The 18,055-nt window shown below is 43.0% G+C and overlaps 1 protein-coding gene across 1 annotated transcript in view; it reads right to left on the bottom strand.

Moving 5' to 3' along the window:
* The window catches only part of COL4A1 (collagen type IV alpha 1 chain), a 521,418-nt gene that overhangs the window by 93,718 nt on the left and 409,645 nt on the right, over positions 1 to 18,055 (bottom strand). Inside the window, exons 35-36 of the mRNA XM_069205109.1 lie at positions 2,296 to 2,394; positions 2,104 to 2,193 (exon numbers count right to left, since the gene is read on the bottom strand). Of these exons, the coding sequence (XP_069061210.1) occupies positions 2,104 to 2,193; positions 2,296 to 2,394 (189 nt within the window). The remainder of the gene's footprint in view (positions 1 to 2,103; positions 2,194 to 2,295; positions 2,395 to 18,055) is intronic.

Below are 18,055 nucleotides of genomic sequence, written 5' to 3' on the forward strand. Positions count from 1 at the left end.
CCTTCAATTAAGGAAAGGTCACTGGAGATGGTAATCAGAGAGAGTTCGAGTTTTGGCGAGGGTACAGCCCACTGATCCTCAAGGGGTGGTGAATGGCTCACTTCACTCTGAGAAGCTAACTGGGGGAAAACAGGTGAAGCAGGAGAAGCTGGACAGTAAACCTGTGACACTGTTGTGAGGTGGCCACAAACAATAGATGAAGGATCGGTGACTGCAGTCTTGATGAGAGCACTCTGGCCTGGCTCTGACTTAATCTCCCCACCATTTGTCGAGAGTTCCAATTGAGGTTTTTTCTTAAACTATGACAATAGAGAGGACTTGCAAGGCTTCAAGGGGCGTGGATATGGGGTAAAAACAGCAGCAATTTGAGACTTCAATGTCTCAGAACTAGGCGGATCGACAGCCGGTGAGAAGGGTGCCCCTGAAATTACAGAGGCTGATGGTGAGGCTGACAGTAAAGGCGAGGAGGCATTGCCTACATCGACATCACAGTGGCATTTCTTGCGCTTTTGAGGGTTCGGGTGCTCCTTCCTTATTTTACCGGACCTCATAGTGCAGCAGGGTCCGGATCCTTCCCTTGAAGCAGGGAGAACTCCCGAGAAGGAGAGTGCCACTCAGCGTAAGTGGATAAAACTTGAGAGGCGCTTTGCGGCGCTCTGTTGAGAGATCAGTGCACCAATTGAACCAGCAGACTAGAGTGCATGGAAGACGGAGTCCCGATTGAATTGGAAGGCAAGAGGAGGGAGGAGACAAAGGGGTACAGGCAACACGGTCCGGACAAGCAGCACTGGTGTGGCACCAGCCGCTTCCGTCGGAAACCGGACGCCTACGACCAACGGTAGAGTTCACGTACTGCCCAGCTTGAGGCAACTTGTAAGATCTCAGACACCTGCCAGGGGTTGCCATCTCTTGCCGTCTCTTGTGATGCCCCTCTGGTGCTCCTGTGTTGCACTTCTGGTGCTCCGTTGTAACTCTTGTATGACTCCTTAGCAGCTTCCTCCCAGAGGACCAGTCCTGCAGTTCCGAGGAGATCGATGCTGTCCCAGAGATTCCCCATATGGCCGCCTCGTCTCGAAGGGAGAGCAGGGTGGACCTAGCGGGGCCATGGTCTGACCCCCTCTGGGCCCAAGGCTCCTCGAACAGGCGGGCCCAGGTCCAGGAACTCTGGTTTTAGTGTCACCAGGTAAGGAAAGGAGGATGCAATGCAAACAACTTTATAGCTGTTGAATTCTGGTTATTCAGAATTATTTAGCCCTTGTAAACCACTAATAACTATCTGAGAGTTACTGATGGTAAAGATAAAACACTCTTCTCTTCTAATAATCAGCAATCGAGAAAGACCAGCTTCTTCATATATCTGTTTCATGAGTAGGTTGCTGCAGCACCAGACCCAAATATGCTTTTATCAAATGAAACATAGAGGACCTCACAAAGCTCCAATTAAAGTATTTTGGGGCCTTCACTGCTACCGAATAACCCCTAAAATGCACATCTTGTGATATGTGTTCAACCAAGTTATGACCCAGATACTTTGAAGATTTTATTCTTTCATGGCCTCCGGGTTATATAATCATTTGGAGTTTTTCTTCAAATATGTATCTTAAAGACCATAACTTTAGCCTTAAGGATTTTTTGCTATAAAAGGGACAAATCCCACATAGTTATAGAAAATAGCTGGGTTTGGCTTGTGCTCCTGTTGGGGTGACATTAACCAATGCCATTTCATTTTCATACATAAGAGGGCATGTTACATTCAGGCCCACCTGGGTCGAGGGAGTTGTTCTCACTTGAGTGAGGCAAAGGAGGAAGCATGGTCACGCACAAAATGGGAGCCTTAGCTCTCTCCCTGAGTCGGATTGGATAGTACCCTTCTATGTTTCTGGTACATGGAAACCAATGTATGGCACCAACTAGTAGCCCACTGTTGTACAAGATAAGTACAGTGTCATACATATGGGAGACATAGGAAGAGGCTTCTGAGTTTTGCAGGTAACAATAGATCATTTTACGGGCCAAAATGCTTATTTTCTATTAAGTTATGTGTTCATTTTCTGTAAGTGGTACATTTACAGATGCACTTCTGCAACACTGAAACACGCTTACCTGGGTAACCCATTTCGCCCATCGCTCCTTTTAGCCCTGGAAGTCCTGGAACTCCTGGTTGTCCTGGGGAACCCGGATCCCCTTTTGCTCCTAAAAGAGATGACAAAAGCATGTATTATTTTTCAGGAATTGTGTAGACTTTATAACAAGGGGAAACAACTGAACAAGCATGGCAGGGTAATCACTCTTCACCTGGCTGACCAGCGGGCCCTTCTTCTCCATCTTTACCCGGCATCCCTGGGCTTCCAGGGTCCCCTCGAAACCCTGGTGTCCCTTCTCGTCCTATTTCCCCTAAACAGTAAGGAAAGAGACACAGGTCAAACATTTAGCTAGTCAGGAATGCTATATATACAACTGCTGTACAGGAGAACTTCAGAAAGATTGTAGCAAAAGTAATATGTGTGGAACAGCTTAAAGGTGTCACAGGGAATTGATCCGGAAGTATAATCAATGAGGGTCAGAAACAGTATAAGAAATTGCTCTTTTACCTATGTTTTTCTTCACATCAGTTGACTGAAAGGCTTCTCAATTTTGTCTGCAATTAACCATCTATAATAAGCTAGACAGAAGCAGCTCTAGATTTCAAGTCTATATTTATATCAAAAGTAGTGCAATTAAGAGTTCTTAAATATAACACTTCAGCCCAAAACATTTTTTTAATTAATTTTTGTGTCAATTACTTAATGAGACAGTATAACACCATCTTGGTGGACTTTCTAAACACATTTTTACCAATTTGAGGTTCATCTGATAAATCACAGGGTACTTGATGATGCGTTTTAGATGTTGGCCATTTTAAATCATAATTATTGCTCTTTGCTTTGTAATGGTTTGTCTTCTATTGACGTTATAACATGCTTGTTAGAAATTGGGTCTCTTATTGGCAGAGGTACGATACACACCCTAAATTAACCTGTGCTCACCACCTGGTAATTTGGCACAGAGCAGGTAGGCCTAACTTAGAAGACAATGTATAAACACCTGCAAGGCATAAAGTGAAATCATTTTACCCAATATTTCTCTGAGAGAGTCACTCGTCATGGGTGGCCAGTTAAATGGCTATCCATTCACAAACACTTGATTGTATATGCATTAGAATTACATGGGATGCAATGTTTATTGCACCCGATGATTACCAGGTGCAATAATAATTATACCATTAGTTACATTTCAGCAGGTCAAACCTGCCAGAATTCAACAAGAGGAAAATACCTCGATTTCATTGGCACATACAGATTTTGGTCCACTGAGCACCAAAATACTCATGTTTTCCCTAAGAGATAGGAATATGCTATCATTAATGCATTCAATAAAATATGAACACATTTGTGAAATTTTTTATCCATCAATAACTATTGTATCAAAATACTGAGATACTGGTAATGAGGTCCTTAGTGCTTTATTTTGAGATAACTCATCTCAGAAAGAGGCAAAGCTTGCTCACTGTTTCTAAGTTGTGAGATCTGAAAAGAAAGCACTAACTCAGAGAACTATCGAGTTAAATGAATTCACTTACACCCTGTGGGCTCATGAAAATTGTGCTCGACTCTGTGCTCTACCATTAGTGCTGAGCCTGAGGAAAGGAGGCCCAGATTTATAAGCCCTTGCATTGCCCTTTGCATCACACAAGGTGGAGCAAGGCAGAGCCACCTTGCATAGCTCTACGTGGCAAAGTAAATCTGGAGTAATGCAGGGTAGCACAAGTCGCTGCCTTGTGTTACTCTGCCCTGCGAAGTTGTTCAATGGGTGGAGCTTCCCATGCATCAACCCATGGTTCTTGGCACATTCCCTAAATTCTTTACACAAGTAATCCTGGCAATGCATAAAAATGTGTTGCCTTCCAAAGTGAGGCGTAATAAGGAGTAATATGTTTGTTTTTCCTCTTTTTTTCTCTTTCTACGTGTTCTGAATCTTAGAGGCCACATAAAAAAAAGGAAAAGCTTCACATGATTGGTTCTGTACATGAAGGTTTCCCATCCTGCACGAAAGCAATCCTTACTGTAACACAGGCATCCTTGCACCATAGTGGAAGGGCTCCTGAGTTGGTGCTAGGCTGCACTCAGTGCACCAGCGCAGGGACAGCGCAGGAATGCAAAATATCTCAGTAGACATGGGGCAGTTTTACTCTCTTCTGGTCACTCAACACAGAACAGCGAGTTGTGTTGCTGCGTTGTGTTGCGTGACTTGTTTGTAAATCTGCCCGTGAATGCCCTGGCGCCAGTAGACAAATAAATATTTAGTTATACTTATCTCAGGACACTATCACTTGTGCTCTAAGGTAGCTATAACTTGAGCCATCGCCCTTCGCTGCTACTCACTGTACATATTGCATCAGTAATTACATCTTTTATGGCATCATTTATAACATAACTGCAACATTTGCAATAAAATTAGTGATAAGAAAACTGTGCATGGTGGGGGCGCGAGTTATAGTTACCTTTAGAGCATGACTTACAGTGTCTTAAGATAAGTATAACTTTAACTGTTGAATTTCTATGGTTTTGTGCAAGCAAAATCTGAAACTAACTATAACATCCCTCTAATCTTTTGTCTTTCAGTGAATGTCTAAGGTTTTTTTTAATTCTATTTAGTAACTATAACATCACTGTAACCTTCGTTTTTTTTACAGTGACTATACAGGGACATTATAGTTAGGTTCATGTTTTACCCACACAAAACCATAGAAATTCAGCAGGTATAGTTATACTCATGTTAAGAAACTATACCTCGTAGCCTAAAGATACTTTCCACCATGAGATATTATTTTTTAAGATACGTATTACTATAAGTATAACTATAGCTGCTGAATTGCAATGGTTATGTGTGGGTAGAATGGCGAACCTAAGTATATCTCTCCTGCAACCCTTGCTTTTTTCATTACATTTCTATGGTTTTGTTAACATAAAGTAATATATAAATACTGTATATTAATACAAGCACCACCACTCATGGCCTTTACCCGTGCGCGGCAGGGGTTGGCTGCAGGGCCTGGCCGTACATGTACCCAACCCCATGCTGTGCACAGCCTTTGGTCGTTCTAGGCGGGGGAATGGTGTGTGAGTTTTTTTTCCCAGTGGGCTTCGGACACAGCGGGTACCCACAGATCCATGAATGATCCACATCCCTAGCTATCTGTTTTTTATTTCCTTTAATTACACCAAAATTACTACACAGATTTACACCAAATAACAAAAAAAGATCTTTCTGGCAGAAGATCTGCCTTTCTGCCAAATTTCGTGTATATCTGTTCAGTGGTCCAGGTTGTAGAAGTGTTAAAAAAAAAATTGCAAAATCCCCATAGACATAACATGGAGAAAAAGTGTTTTGGGACCCCCCTTTTCCTCATCCCCTGCTTGACAAATCACCCTGTAACTTTTCAGACAGCCGCTAAACTATGAATAATATGAATAATAATGTATTGTACAGATAATAAAATCCAATACAAAAAAAAGCAAAAAAGCAATCAAGAATAATACCCTCAGAGACTAAATTCATGCTAAAAACACACCATAAATTAGACACACATGACATATTAAAAAAGACATTCCTGCCTAAAAGTGTAAGACATCCTGAGATATAACAATAAAACAAACCACCCATCCTGGAGCCCCGCATAGTACACAAAGACAAAATGCATAGGCACAGCCCTAAAGTGCACGGTGCATTAAATAGTAATTGCACTGAACATCAACATATGCCGTTAGAACTCCTCGACCTAACCAATAACAGGCAATGTGGCAAGAGCATGAAAAGATTCCGATTATACCTGTTCATTGCTCGCAGTGCCATTGAATTTAGATTATGCAATTTTAATAAATTTAGTCAATAACACATTTAGCATTGGGTTGCCTTGGTCCAAAAAATGGATGATAGCCTGTCGACAGGAGCGGATTCCCAGTTCATTCCATTTGCTCCGAAGCAAAAATCTACGCTCCTTTAATAAAGCTGGGCAAAGGCAAACCACATGATTGTAGTGAATCCTAGTTTGTCTTAATGGGATAACAGGAGTTAGCTTAGTCTCTGGCTTGCAGACTCGTGCCCCCGTCACCTAGTGACTTTTAACCTACTTAGCTTGCTTAGTCTTAGCCCATTTAATTATTTAATTAATCTAAGATGTTATGCTTTGCATTATCAGTGCCACCGCACTAAGGCGTCAAGATCAAGCAACAAAGACAAACAAACAGTAGGTGTTCACACTTAGGGATTTTCCCTCTCTATACTTTCGAGGGATTTGTTTATAATAATTGCCGTCCCAAGCATGTCTGTTATCTATTGTTTGGGAACACACCTACTTCAGGAGTCCTGGTAGATCTGTATAAATACATTGCACTTTAGACAGATAATCAGAGGGATTCCGACCAGAGGGCATCGCCACCATCACTGATACCGATGCTGCATGTCGTCTTGACGCTGACCCAGTCTTCGTGTCCCTGCAGAGTCTGAGATGGAGACCTCATTCCAAGGTAATGAGGGTTGGGGGCTCCTCTTATGGACATGGCATTGGCAGATTAGGTTTAGCAAACCCAGCTCTCCTTTATGTAGGAGGTTAGGCCTATCACATTAGGGTATTAGGGCATATTACACCTCGTATGTCTTTTACATGCATTGCAAGATGGTGGGAATCTTTGTAATAATGACTCTAATCTTCACAATTCTGTTTCTTGCATTATTCATTATCCTAATCATTGCAGCCCATGCAACATATCACAAAATGCAGTTGTGTTAAATAAAAACTATTGAAACTTTACTGGATCTTTGTCATCGCCTGTGTTTTTATGAGACATGATATATCTGTGAGAAAGGGGTAATCTCCGTTTAACCACGACACTCCCTGAGATGTCTTATTCTCGAGTCCATGCGTAAAGGCTGCCACAAATCGCCTTTTACTATTGTGTTTCTGGTGAGGTGCTGCTAGTGAGCCGGTAAGGTTGGGACAACAGTTGCGATTTGTTGTAGGATAGGCATAGTCGCCTACAAGCAAAAGTACTGTTATCTTTCAACCAGCAGTCTTGCCTAGAGCAAGAGTCCAAAATACGACAAGATCAATGGTTTCATCCGCGTTACTACAGCCTCTACATGTCACACCGTCCCCGGGGGGTAGCTGCCATTGGCGCAGATGTTTTTTAAAAAAAAACAATCGCCCATCCTTAAAGCCATGAAGGCTTTTTTCAACCAGAATCCATAAGGGCAAGAGAAAAAACTAGAAGACATACCTGGCTTAAAGGATTCGATTACTGCCCAGGCATGCTTCCATTGAACGAGGAGGGAACAGTCTGAATGATAGTAGTGCAATTGAATAAGCCTTTTAATGTCTAGTTTAAACAGAGAGTGGGGGGTTACTTGCCCAAAGATCACCAGCATCTAGACGTTTACATTCAACCAAGAAACGAGAATAAGTACATTTCGATTTCGATTCACTAATTTCTTGCCACAAGACTGCCTCCAAGTGAGCGTCCGAGGCCTGACGCAATTTATAGCAAAGCTTTAAAAAAGCACCAGCACCAACTGCAACCAAATCCGGAAGCCCAAATTCCAACTGTATCTTCGCGGGTGAAGCCAGGCGCGGGACATGAAAGACTCTCTTGTAGATTTTATTGACCAGCCTATTTAGTAGGCAAAAGCCTTTGCCCAACAAAATTTCTTGGCCGTAGGCCAGTGAAGGGATAATCTTTACTCTCATAACTTCCATTAGGGGAAGAAGGGTCGGCACCTTTAAAACTTAAGATAGTTTAGAGAAGGCCACCTGCAATGCCACAGCTTTAAGTTCAATTTCATTCTTATGTTTAACAAAACTGCCCTTGGAATCGAAATGTACCCCTAAATATTTATAAGACTGGTCAAAGACAAGTTTACAGCTTTTATAATACCAACTAAAGCCCGAGTGTTTTTTCCTCCCAAAGGAGACCACTTTTGTTTTAAGCAAATTGACTTCCAATTGATTTGCGGAAGTATAAGATGCAAGTTGGTTAAGCAGCCATTTGAGACCAATCTTAGTGCAACTAAATAGTGCAATATCATTGGCATAAAGCAGATGACTAAGCCTAAGGCCACCAATCTTGGGGGGGGGGTTGGAGTTAACAGCATCAAGAGACGTTGACATGTCTGCAATAAACAGATTAAAAAGAAGGGGAGCAAGTACACAACCTTGTTTCACACCACGGGTGGTGGGAATTTTCCTAGAGAGGGAGCACCCATCACCAAGCTTAATACGGACCCAGGTGTTTGTATGGAGTTCTATGATAGCACCCAAGAGTACTGGGGGGATGCCCCAGTTTTGTAGTTTAGCCCACAGGGCACTCCAGGGGATCTGATCGAATGCCACCTTAAAATCCACAAAACAACAATTCAGCATCAGACCTGACACAATCGCCCTGTCGATCAGAGTAGAAAGTGCTAATAGATTGGTGGAAGTGCCTGGGCCAGCAGAAAACCCTGTTTGGACAATGGGAATTAAAGCCTTCGATTCAGCCCAGGCATGGAGATCTTGCAGCAAAAGACTAGCATAGAACTTAGTCTCATTGTCCAGCAGGGCTATCATCCTAAAGTTGGCGGGATCTGACCTTGAACCACTTTTATATAGGGGATGAAGGATACACCACGCCAGGACTCAGGTATTGTTGAAGTCAAGAGGCAGTGCTCGAACAAATGTGCAAGATTATTAGACCAAAAGAGAGGATTCTGTTTAAATAGTGCCGGTGGAAGGCCATTGGGACCCGGGGCTCCTAACTGCTTAGCCCTCGAGATGATATGGTGGAGACTTAATTGAAAGAACTTCCTCACTCCCTGCAAGGGAATTAAAGACCCTGTAAACAAGGGACATGTACTAAACAAAGCAAGAGTAGATCTATGGGTCCCCTCATCCAGCAGTTTTGCATCCTGCTCGCTAGCAGAAAAGTGGATAGTCAAGTAAGACGTCCAAGCTCCTTCTGAAATGTCGACAACGCCAGTGCCCCTTTGGTTGTTATTTAAATTGTTGATAAGGGACCAAAATTTCATGGGGTTTGGATCTTTGCTTGCACTTAAACGTTTATCCCAAAACTGACTAAGATAGGTCTGGTAGTCATAATAAACAGCCTTCCTGTAATCTTTCCTCAGTTGTTTGCATTCAATGAATAAACACTCATAATTGGGACTTTTTCTAATTGCCCTTGCTAGCCTATTATGCGCTTTCTTTAGATTCCTAGTTTCCCTAGAGATGGCAAAGGACCGGGATGGAGGGCAATTACGTGCAGATTGGTGGAACTTTGACCATAAAAGGCAATAAAGTTTAACCCATAACTGAATTGGGGTCACACAGCCCGATCCCTCAGAGTAAAAAAAAATATATACATTCAGTCAATACTATGCCGCCAATAGAAGCAATCCATTTTATGCACTTTAGTGACTCGAAACAAACACCACCACCCACTGCCCGCACAACATCATGTACAGAAAATCTGGATTTGATAGATACAATTTGTGGACAATGATCACTCTCACTCCGGAACAAAATCAAAAACCTTTCAGTGAGAGGAAATAATTCATTATGTAAATGGTGTAGTCTAAATAGGAGCTGGATCGACCGTCTGATCTTGTCCACCCGGGGGGCATTGTCACGTAAACGGCCATTCAAGACTTTAAAGCCCATACTGTTAAGGTGTGTTACTAAATACTCTCCAAACGGGCAATGCAGACAACCCTGGGGCCTTAATTGTTTGGGAATTAACTGGCTGGTACCACAATCAGGACCCTCAAGAGCCTACATGTTGTCCTGCAAAACAGGTTTGTATTAAAATCACCAGTTATAAGATAATTAGCACATGGGTATTACCCAACGAAGTTGCCCACAATCTGCATCATTCGAGACAACCTGCCCCTTTTTTCCTTTGTTCCGGGAGCAATGTAAACATATATTACTATAAGGGTCTGCTGCGCAGTCCCGTTCCTTATGACAATCCCCTGAATCCAGTTATCATCCTAAACCAGTGGCAATATACTCCCATTTAATTTAACAGTTACATAGATGGCCAATCCTCCCTTAGCACGGCTATTGTTGCTCGTTCTATGGGCCGATTTCCGTATTTCTAAATACCCTGGCAATGGACAGCTGTGCTCAGCCTAAGTTTCCGGAATGGTGATTACATCGTAACTGTTCAAAAATGTTAAGAAGTCAGCTGAGGCAAACTTATGCGCAACCCCATTGATGTTCCATGAATATAAGGCTAGGTATCCAAGTGTTTGAGCAGAACCACCCACCAGTGAGGGTCAATAGGGACGTCCATGCAAGAGGGTAGATGGCAACCAATCCCAATTAGCAGACCCCTGGGAACCAGAGCCGGTACAAAAAGTGCAATTAAAAGTAAAGGTGCCACCTAGGGAACTTTTCAAGATTGAAAAGGGCTTCAATCCTATGGGAGCCGTTAAACATTGGGATTCTTATAGTAACACAGGATAACCAGAGTCCTTATAGGGAGGTATTGTAATGCCCCATGAGAAAAATAAATCTCTCTTAGAGATAATAGAATGAGCTATTGTGGCAGAAATTAACAAAACCAAGGTGGAGTCCCTTGGGTAGGACCCCTAGAGTCCAAAAATGCAATGAACGCAATGTCCTTGGAACCAATGTAGTTAAGATCCAGGATGGCATTAAAGAGACTCAAAATGTTCCCCCTATTCCATATGTCATGAGGGCCCCTGGAGCGATATTCTGGGATAAACACAAGTTTAAGAGTTGAGCATTCCGATGGAGTCATGGAGGGACACAGGGGGAATGAAGGCTGTAGCTGTTCCCTCTACATTGAGTAGGCCCACAGGGCCCCCCAAAGCCAGAATATCGGCAGAGACGGGCTGGAGGGTAGGTGGCAGAATTACAGGAGGGCTGCTTCTATTATCAGGCGGCAATTGGAGGAAGTTGGAAGAACCAAGGTCCAAAACATCACCATCAGTGATCCCATGAACAGCTTTGGATACAAACAGTGTGGCGGCAGGGCAAGCAGGCACTCCACTATCCCAATGTGGGGCTACGGAATCCGACACACTGCCTTGGTTGCCTTTATCAGCCGAGATCAAACGGTCCTTGAAGAGGAGATCAGTTTCCTTCACAGTAGTGCCAACCGAAGGGTCCTTAACAGGCTCAATCTGGAGGGGAAAGCCAACAGGTAAGGTCAACAAGGAATTGGATGGTGATGTCACCCCAGGGGCACCCTGCAACTGCGAGAGCTGCTGCACCTCAGGACGAACCAACAGTTGAACGTTTGTTGAAAATCCTTGCGGGGGTTGGCTCTGCCTATTGTTCCGTTGTTTACAGAGTCTTTTTTTTCCCTCTTGCTCAACGGCGGATGACCCACGGGATCAGCTCCTGAGGGCGTTGGTTGAACTAAAACAGGTTGTGCAGGGAAAATGGGAAGAGGCAGGCACAGTGGACTTAAGTTCGGGAAAGGAAGAAGTCGTGGAAGCACCGGAAGATTGATGGAGGTTATACTCTTGGCTGGAAGAAAATAGTCGTCCAATGTGTTTGGTTGAGCGGGCCCCCGGGCCAAATCAGAGAGGAGCTTAGGCTCGGCAGGGGCACCAGGGGCACAGAAGCTAAAGATAGCCTTTTGATTTCACATACAACCAAACTTAAAAAAGTGGGTAAAGATGAAAGGCTTTCAACAATTGGAGAACAATAGCATATTGGTTGCACAAAATTGACTGTGCTCTAGTAATTAGCTAGTTGAGGTTTTCAATGTTTTGATCAATACCAGCTACGTAGGAGGCCAATGTGCTCAGCAGATCAACTTAGACGTCCAGTTTGTCAGAGTGATAGTTCAAAGCCAGCACATTGGATTGGAGGGTTTGCAAAAGCTGAGGCCAGGCCGAACCAGTTGCCATGATCGTAGGAGAAGGCACAGGGTTGAATTCCCCGTCAGCACCGCTCAAAGAATCAGATTGAAGACAAGAAAGGTCAAGAAGCGATTGGTCATTGAGCACGCCTTCGATGAACTCAGTTTGCGTGCTCAGAACAGCCCCGCTAAAAGACCTTATTGGTAACATTGGATGAATGCTGCCAGTTGAACTCCAGGTCCATTGGGCTGCCGGATGGCTAGGTGGTAGGGGGAGGCTGTGATCCTGCGGGGAGTCGCGGCGGCCTACAGTCAATGCATCCTGCCCGGCCAATCGATGGCGGACTGCTGGAGAGGTCACTAAAGAAGGCACCTGCTCCCCTGCGTTTAAAGAATGGTCACTAGAGATAATAATTGGTGAAAGTTCGTGTTTTGACAGAAATGCAGACGGCTGGTCCTCATGAGGCGGTGAATGGCTTCCTTCTCTCTGAGATATTAACTGGGGGGAGAAGGGAGAAACTGGGCAGTGGACTTGTGCCACTGTTATGAGATAACCACAAGCAATGGGTAAAGGATCGGTAACTGCAGGCTCCATGGGAACACTCCAGCCTGACTCCGGCTTAATCTCCTCAACATTTGCCGAAAGTTCCAACTTTGTTTTTTTCTTAAAATAAGTCAGAAGAGAAGACTCACGGAGCATCGAGGGGCATGGACGCGGCGTATGGACAACAGAAGGTTGAAACTTCAAAATTGCTGAACTGGGCGGATCAGCAGCCGGTGAAAGAAGTGTAGCTGTAATTACAATGGGTGAAGGGGGATAAGACCACTTTTCAGAAGCTGATGGTGAATGCGAAGTGGCATTGCCCACATCGACACCACTGCAGCATTTCTTGCACTTTTGAGGTTTGGGTGCTCCTTCTTTACTTTACCAGACCTCATAGTGCGACAGGCTCCAAGCCCTTCCTTCAAATCTGGGGAAGCTCAGAGAAGGAAATATGGCGCTTAGTGTATGTGAGTAAATCCTTAAGTCCTTAAATCCTTGAAGGAGTGCTTTGGGCACTTGTGGGATATCTGTGCTCCGATTAAGACTTGCAGACTTGAAATAAGGAAGGAATGAGGGAGGCCTGTTTAGGTTGAAGGGCAGAAGGAGGCAGGCAGGCAGGAGGAGCAAGGCAACACAGTCCAGACAAGCTGCACTGGCTCAACACCAGCCGCCTCCATCAAAAACCAGTTACCTACAGCCTATGCAGCAGTTTTGTACGCTCCCCTACACTATCACATGGGCCAACTTACAGCATGTCAAGTACTTGCTTGAAGCTACTGTCTCCTCTGTAGCTCCTATGTAGGCAATCCAGGTAGTTCTGAGAAGTCTTAAAAGGGACACTGTTGGCCCAGCCCCATAATCCTCTCCACCAAGGGGCCGTCCGTCGTGAGGTGGAGTGGCTGGCCCAGCGAGGCCCTTGCACGCCCCCCCCAGGCCCCGGAGTCCCTACACGAACAGGCCCAGGAGTCCAGGTGCCAGGGACCAGCAACCACTGCCCGAGGGAACCAGCCAGGCAGTGGGGCGGGGGCAGGCAGGAGATCCAACAAAGAGTCGCCCCCAGCAACGCAGTCTCACTGCGTCCTCCAAACGCAGTTGCTCCTGCGAAAACGGGGCCGGGGGCCGATATGGTGGACATGGCGTAGAATCCCCTCTTGTACGGGAGGTCCTCGTACGGGGGTCGTGCACGGTCGTGCAGTGGTCCTTACCGACTCGCAACACCTTACAGCGTTTCACAAAGCCAGCTGCAGTGGCTCCGGCATCTCCGGCAGCGTTCCGCCGCTCCGGCGTCTCCAGCAGCGAACGGCGTTCACCAAGCTCCACCTCCTGCCTCCTGGATGGGCAAAGGACGTGGCGTGAGTGCGTCTCTCGCGTCTCTCCGCTAAACTAATTAGTGAACACATTTTGCAAATTTTGTGAAGATTTGTCAAACAGCGCCAAAGTTATTACCAAAAAAGAAAATCCTTGGCCTATGGGAAAAGTTGGTCCTAAGGTAATAGTAATATATATATGTGTGTATATATATGTGTGTGTGTGTCTGCGTGTGTGTACATATATATATAAATAAATATATATATGTATATGTGTACATATATCTTTTTGTCTTTTTCTTAATTCACTGTGGATATTAGAAACAATTGGACAACAGCATGTTTGTAAATCAGTGTAATCTCCTCCTAGGATAGCATCTTTTCACACTTTTGGTGCAACAAATGATAAGATTTGTATTAGCTTTGTGGTAATCTGACCAGCTAGGTGATAAGCAAAAACATTCTTTGTTTGGAGTACTTGGTAGAAGATTATATTGTTATCTTTTTAGATTTCAGGGAGGGTGTTGCATTATAGGATTTCCCGAATACCAGGAATGGAAGCAGACACTGGAAATTAAATCATCCCTTGTCTGATAGCTCCCTGATTAAGAAAGACATGGGGCCTTATTACAAAATATATTTGATGGCAATATTACATGACCTTGGTGGTAAGACAGTGATTCATGCAAACATTTTACCAAATTAGTATGAAACTTGATTTGTAAAGGTGATAGGGTGTGGCAAGAATAGATGTGTACATTTTTGTGCTGTATTTTGTTGTGAGTGTGATGTGTTGTTTTACATGTTTTTTTGTTTTGGTGCTGCTTTATTGCACTGTTATTTTTGTTTTTTACTGCGAGGGTTGTGTTATTTTGGTTATGACTGTTTTGTTGCATTGTGTCCTGTTAGGGTTTTGTTGTGTCAATATTTTGTTATCTGTTATGTTGTTGTTTTGTTATGCTCTGTTATTACTTAAGAAAAGTAAAAAATGTTGCAATATTTCAAGCCACAAAGCGCACATTACTGAAATGTACCAGTGACAAAGAACTATTTAAGACTAACAAAGTTGTCAAAATACCACAGTTGCATGTCTTCAACTATTTATGACACCAGTCAAACCAAACTGTGCAAGAGACAGCATTGCTTGGGTTCCATAAATTGAGCAGCGAAAGTGCAAATATAAAGTCTCCCCCATTGTGTACGTCTGACTGGTGTCTTAAAAAGTTGAATAGGTGGACAGTGCTATTTTAGCCCATTATTGGTAAATGGCTGTTTGTAAATTATGAGTAGGAGCTAAAGACTAATCCCAAAGGGTGGCTAACCTTTGAAATGAGCTCTGATGCACTGAAAAGCATTTTGGGTTTTAAACATTACTAAAAACATTTCTCTTTCTTCATTAAATAGGTTTAATGGCCAATCACCCATGCCATACCATAACGTGATATGGCCTAACACCATTACTTATATTTATTAGAAATTCTTTTAGCATTACGGATTCACGCATTCAATCTCGTTTACTAGTAATGATTCTCCTAGTTACATCACCAAGAACGTCTAGCGATGAGGTTGTATTAGGTGCTCACCTCTGGGTTTACTGCCAAAGATTTGTCAGTAACAATATTGTATGACAGAAATGTTCTGTTCATAAATATTATTTACCAAACTATCACCCAAATGGAGATTATAGGAAAATCTACACCCAAAGGCACAATATTTTTGTAAATTATATTTGATATTTTGGTTAGATTATATTCTGCTGATTATTATATTCTTAGATTCAGTCCTGATCTGAGGAATAGACTGCAGAACCTGGCTTCTCTGCACCTTACCTCTACAAAAGTGTCAAAACCAGGTTACAATAAAGCTCTGCACTTTAGGGACTAGAAGGCCATTAGTAAGAGATGTGATAGACCACTGACCATGGGAATAATAGAGTAAAATCCCAGTAGCCTATGCTACAACTAATCTAGAGGCAGGCCAAGGAGCATATAAATGATAGTATGAAATAGTCCAAATAACATGAAAATGGATGGGAGGGGTCCTGGGAAGCATTATGGAAATTCAGAGATAACAGACTTCTTTTGCAATTGACAAACACCAAATTCAGATGGAAGTTGGAGACCCAAATCACCTCGCCAATTGTCAATGTCTAGCCATTCGATGATGGAAATATTACATGGAATGTCAAGCACTGGTGTGAAATTTGATACAATATTTGAGATAATCTTAACACTGTAAACATAAGTGGGCACACTGAAAATACAGGACAAATAAACAGCTTAGATTGTTGCAACTTGGCAATGAAATTAGAGGAGCAAGGAGACTGCACAATATACTGTTAAAAGATAACAGCATTACCTGTTGATATAGAGGACAAAAATAAAGAGAGATCATCCTTCCTGTGTGTTTTGGGGTTTACCTGTGGGTGCAGACGGCTCCACGTTTAGGACCCAGAATTGAAATTTACTGTTGTAGGCTTCTGACAGGGCTTGGAATAAATTAACTGTTTTTTGGAAGTCAATGAGAACTCTGAGCGTACTCCAGGGAAACTGTGACTGCTAGAGTTTACTAGGAGTACTCAACCACCTTCTTAGTTACCCAAGTATTAATGTAACAGGCATACATTTACATGAGTGAATATATTGTAAAAGTGCTTATGCATCTTAAAGCATTACTTTTGTTTTTCACTTTCCAAACTCCATGCTTGTTCTTTATAGACTGAATTTCCCAAATATACCTATGGTAGAAATATGCCTGCCAGATATGTTGAAATATCCACAAACATGTACGTTTGTGGGTTCTCACCTACCTAGACACTAATCAGAGGTGGAACTGTGGGCAAAAAAATGATGGACTGGGATGTGGCCTCAGGTAACTACAAGTAGCTGAGAATTATTCAAGTCTCCCTCCCATCACCTTTTTGTTTACTTTACCCACCTAGACAGCTGTCATCATCCTGGATCACCTATAAGCCACCCAGAGGAGCACATGTGTTAATTTGTAAATGTACACCATACGGGCATCATATTCATATTAAGTGTGAACAAATCCCTCTATCCCTTTACAAATTTAAATTCACATTTCCAATTCAATTATCAATGTATTTATTCAAAGAAATCATAAAATCAACAATAACACAATACAATAATATCTTAAAACCATTTAAAACAAGTTCTATTAGCTGGTTAAAAAATATCTGTTCACAATTATTAATTTAAGTGTACACAGCTTGTCAAATGGGTGTCAAATATATTACAATTCTAACCAACGAAAATCCTGGTTCAATAATCCCAAACATTTATATTACACCTTCTGTATGAACAGATATTCGCTTACATGATTTTACAAATAGGTGTGGACATTTGCAAACGATCTGAGATTAGTATTACTCTTACAAAGCTGTAATGCAATTTTACTTTCTTCATGCAATAATAGTAAAAAGGTTGATAAAGTAGATGGCAAGCCTGATGATTCCATTGTGGCTTGATATGTATAGAAGCAGCCCAAATGTGAGAAATCCTCCGTTTTAAAAGTATACAAGTTGAGAATCTGCAATGTATTAACCACTACTGAAGCATTTTTAGACAGCTGAGCACATGCGTTTTTCTTGGCATTAAAGCATACTCCTCGGTAATCGAAATGGAGGAATGACTCCAAGTTGAGTTCATTCAAAATAAATTATTTCTTTATGGTACACTGATTGTCAATCATCAACTCTCTACATATTTTTTCTGCAATGTATGTCTTTCGCACGCAGGCCCATATTCAGACTCGGTTTGCGCTGAATTAGCATAATTTTTTTTATGCTAATTCAGTGCAAACCTAACTTCATATTTATACTTTGGCGCTAGACATGTCTAGCACCAAAGTTATGGAGTTAACGCCGTTTTCTGGACGTGAAAACCTACCTTGCCTCAATGAGAAGCAAGATAGGCGTTGCTGTCCAGAAAAGGACAATATGGCCTTAGCGCCATATAAATCCCTGGTGCTAAAATCAATCACGGGGGCATGGGGGCCTTAAATATTTTAAGTTTAAATTATTTAACACCTGGGTATGGGCAGGCGTTAGAGGACCTGTAGGCATATTTCCTTTGTCAGAGACCATGGAAAGAGCCCACAGGTGCCCTTTCTTGGCCCCAGGCACACCCCCACCTACACCAGAGGGACACCACAGGATGGGGGACCCATCCCAGGTAAGTCCTGACTTGGGCCCCCCTGCATGGCGCTGGCCCCAATGGCCGTGCCCAGGGGACATTTGTCCCCTGGGCATGGTCATTGTGGTGGTGGGCATGGCTCAT

This window comes from Pleurodeles waltl, chromosome 8 (assembly GCF_031143425.1).
Source record: "Pleurodeles waltl isolate 20211129_DDA chromosome 8, aPleWal1.hap1.20221129, whole genome shotgun sequence".
NCBI lineage: Eukaryota > Metazoa > Chordata > Amphibia > Caudata > Salamandridae > Pleurodeles > Pleurodeles waltl.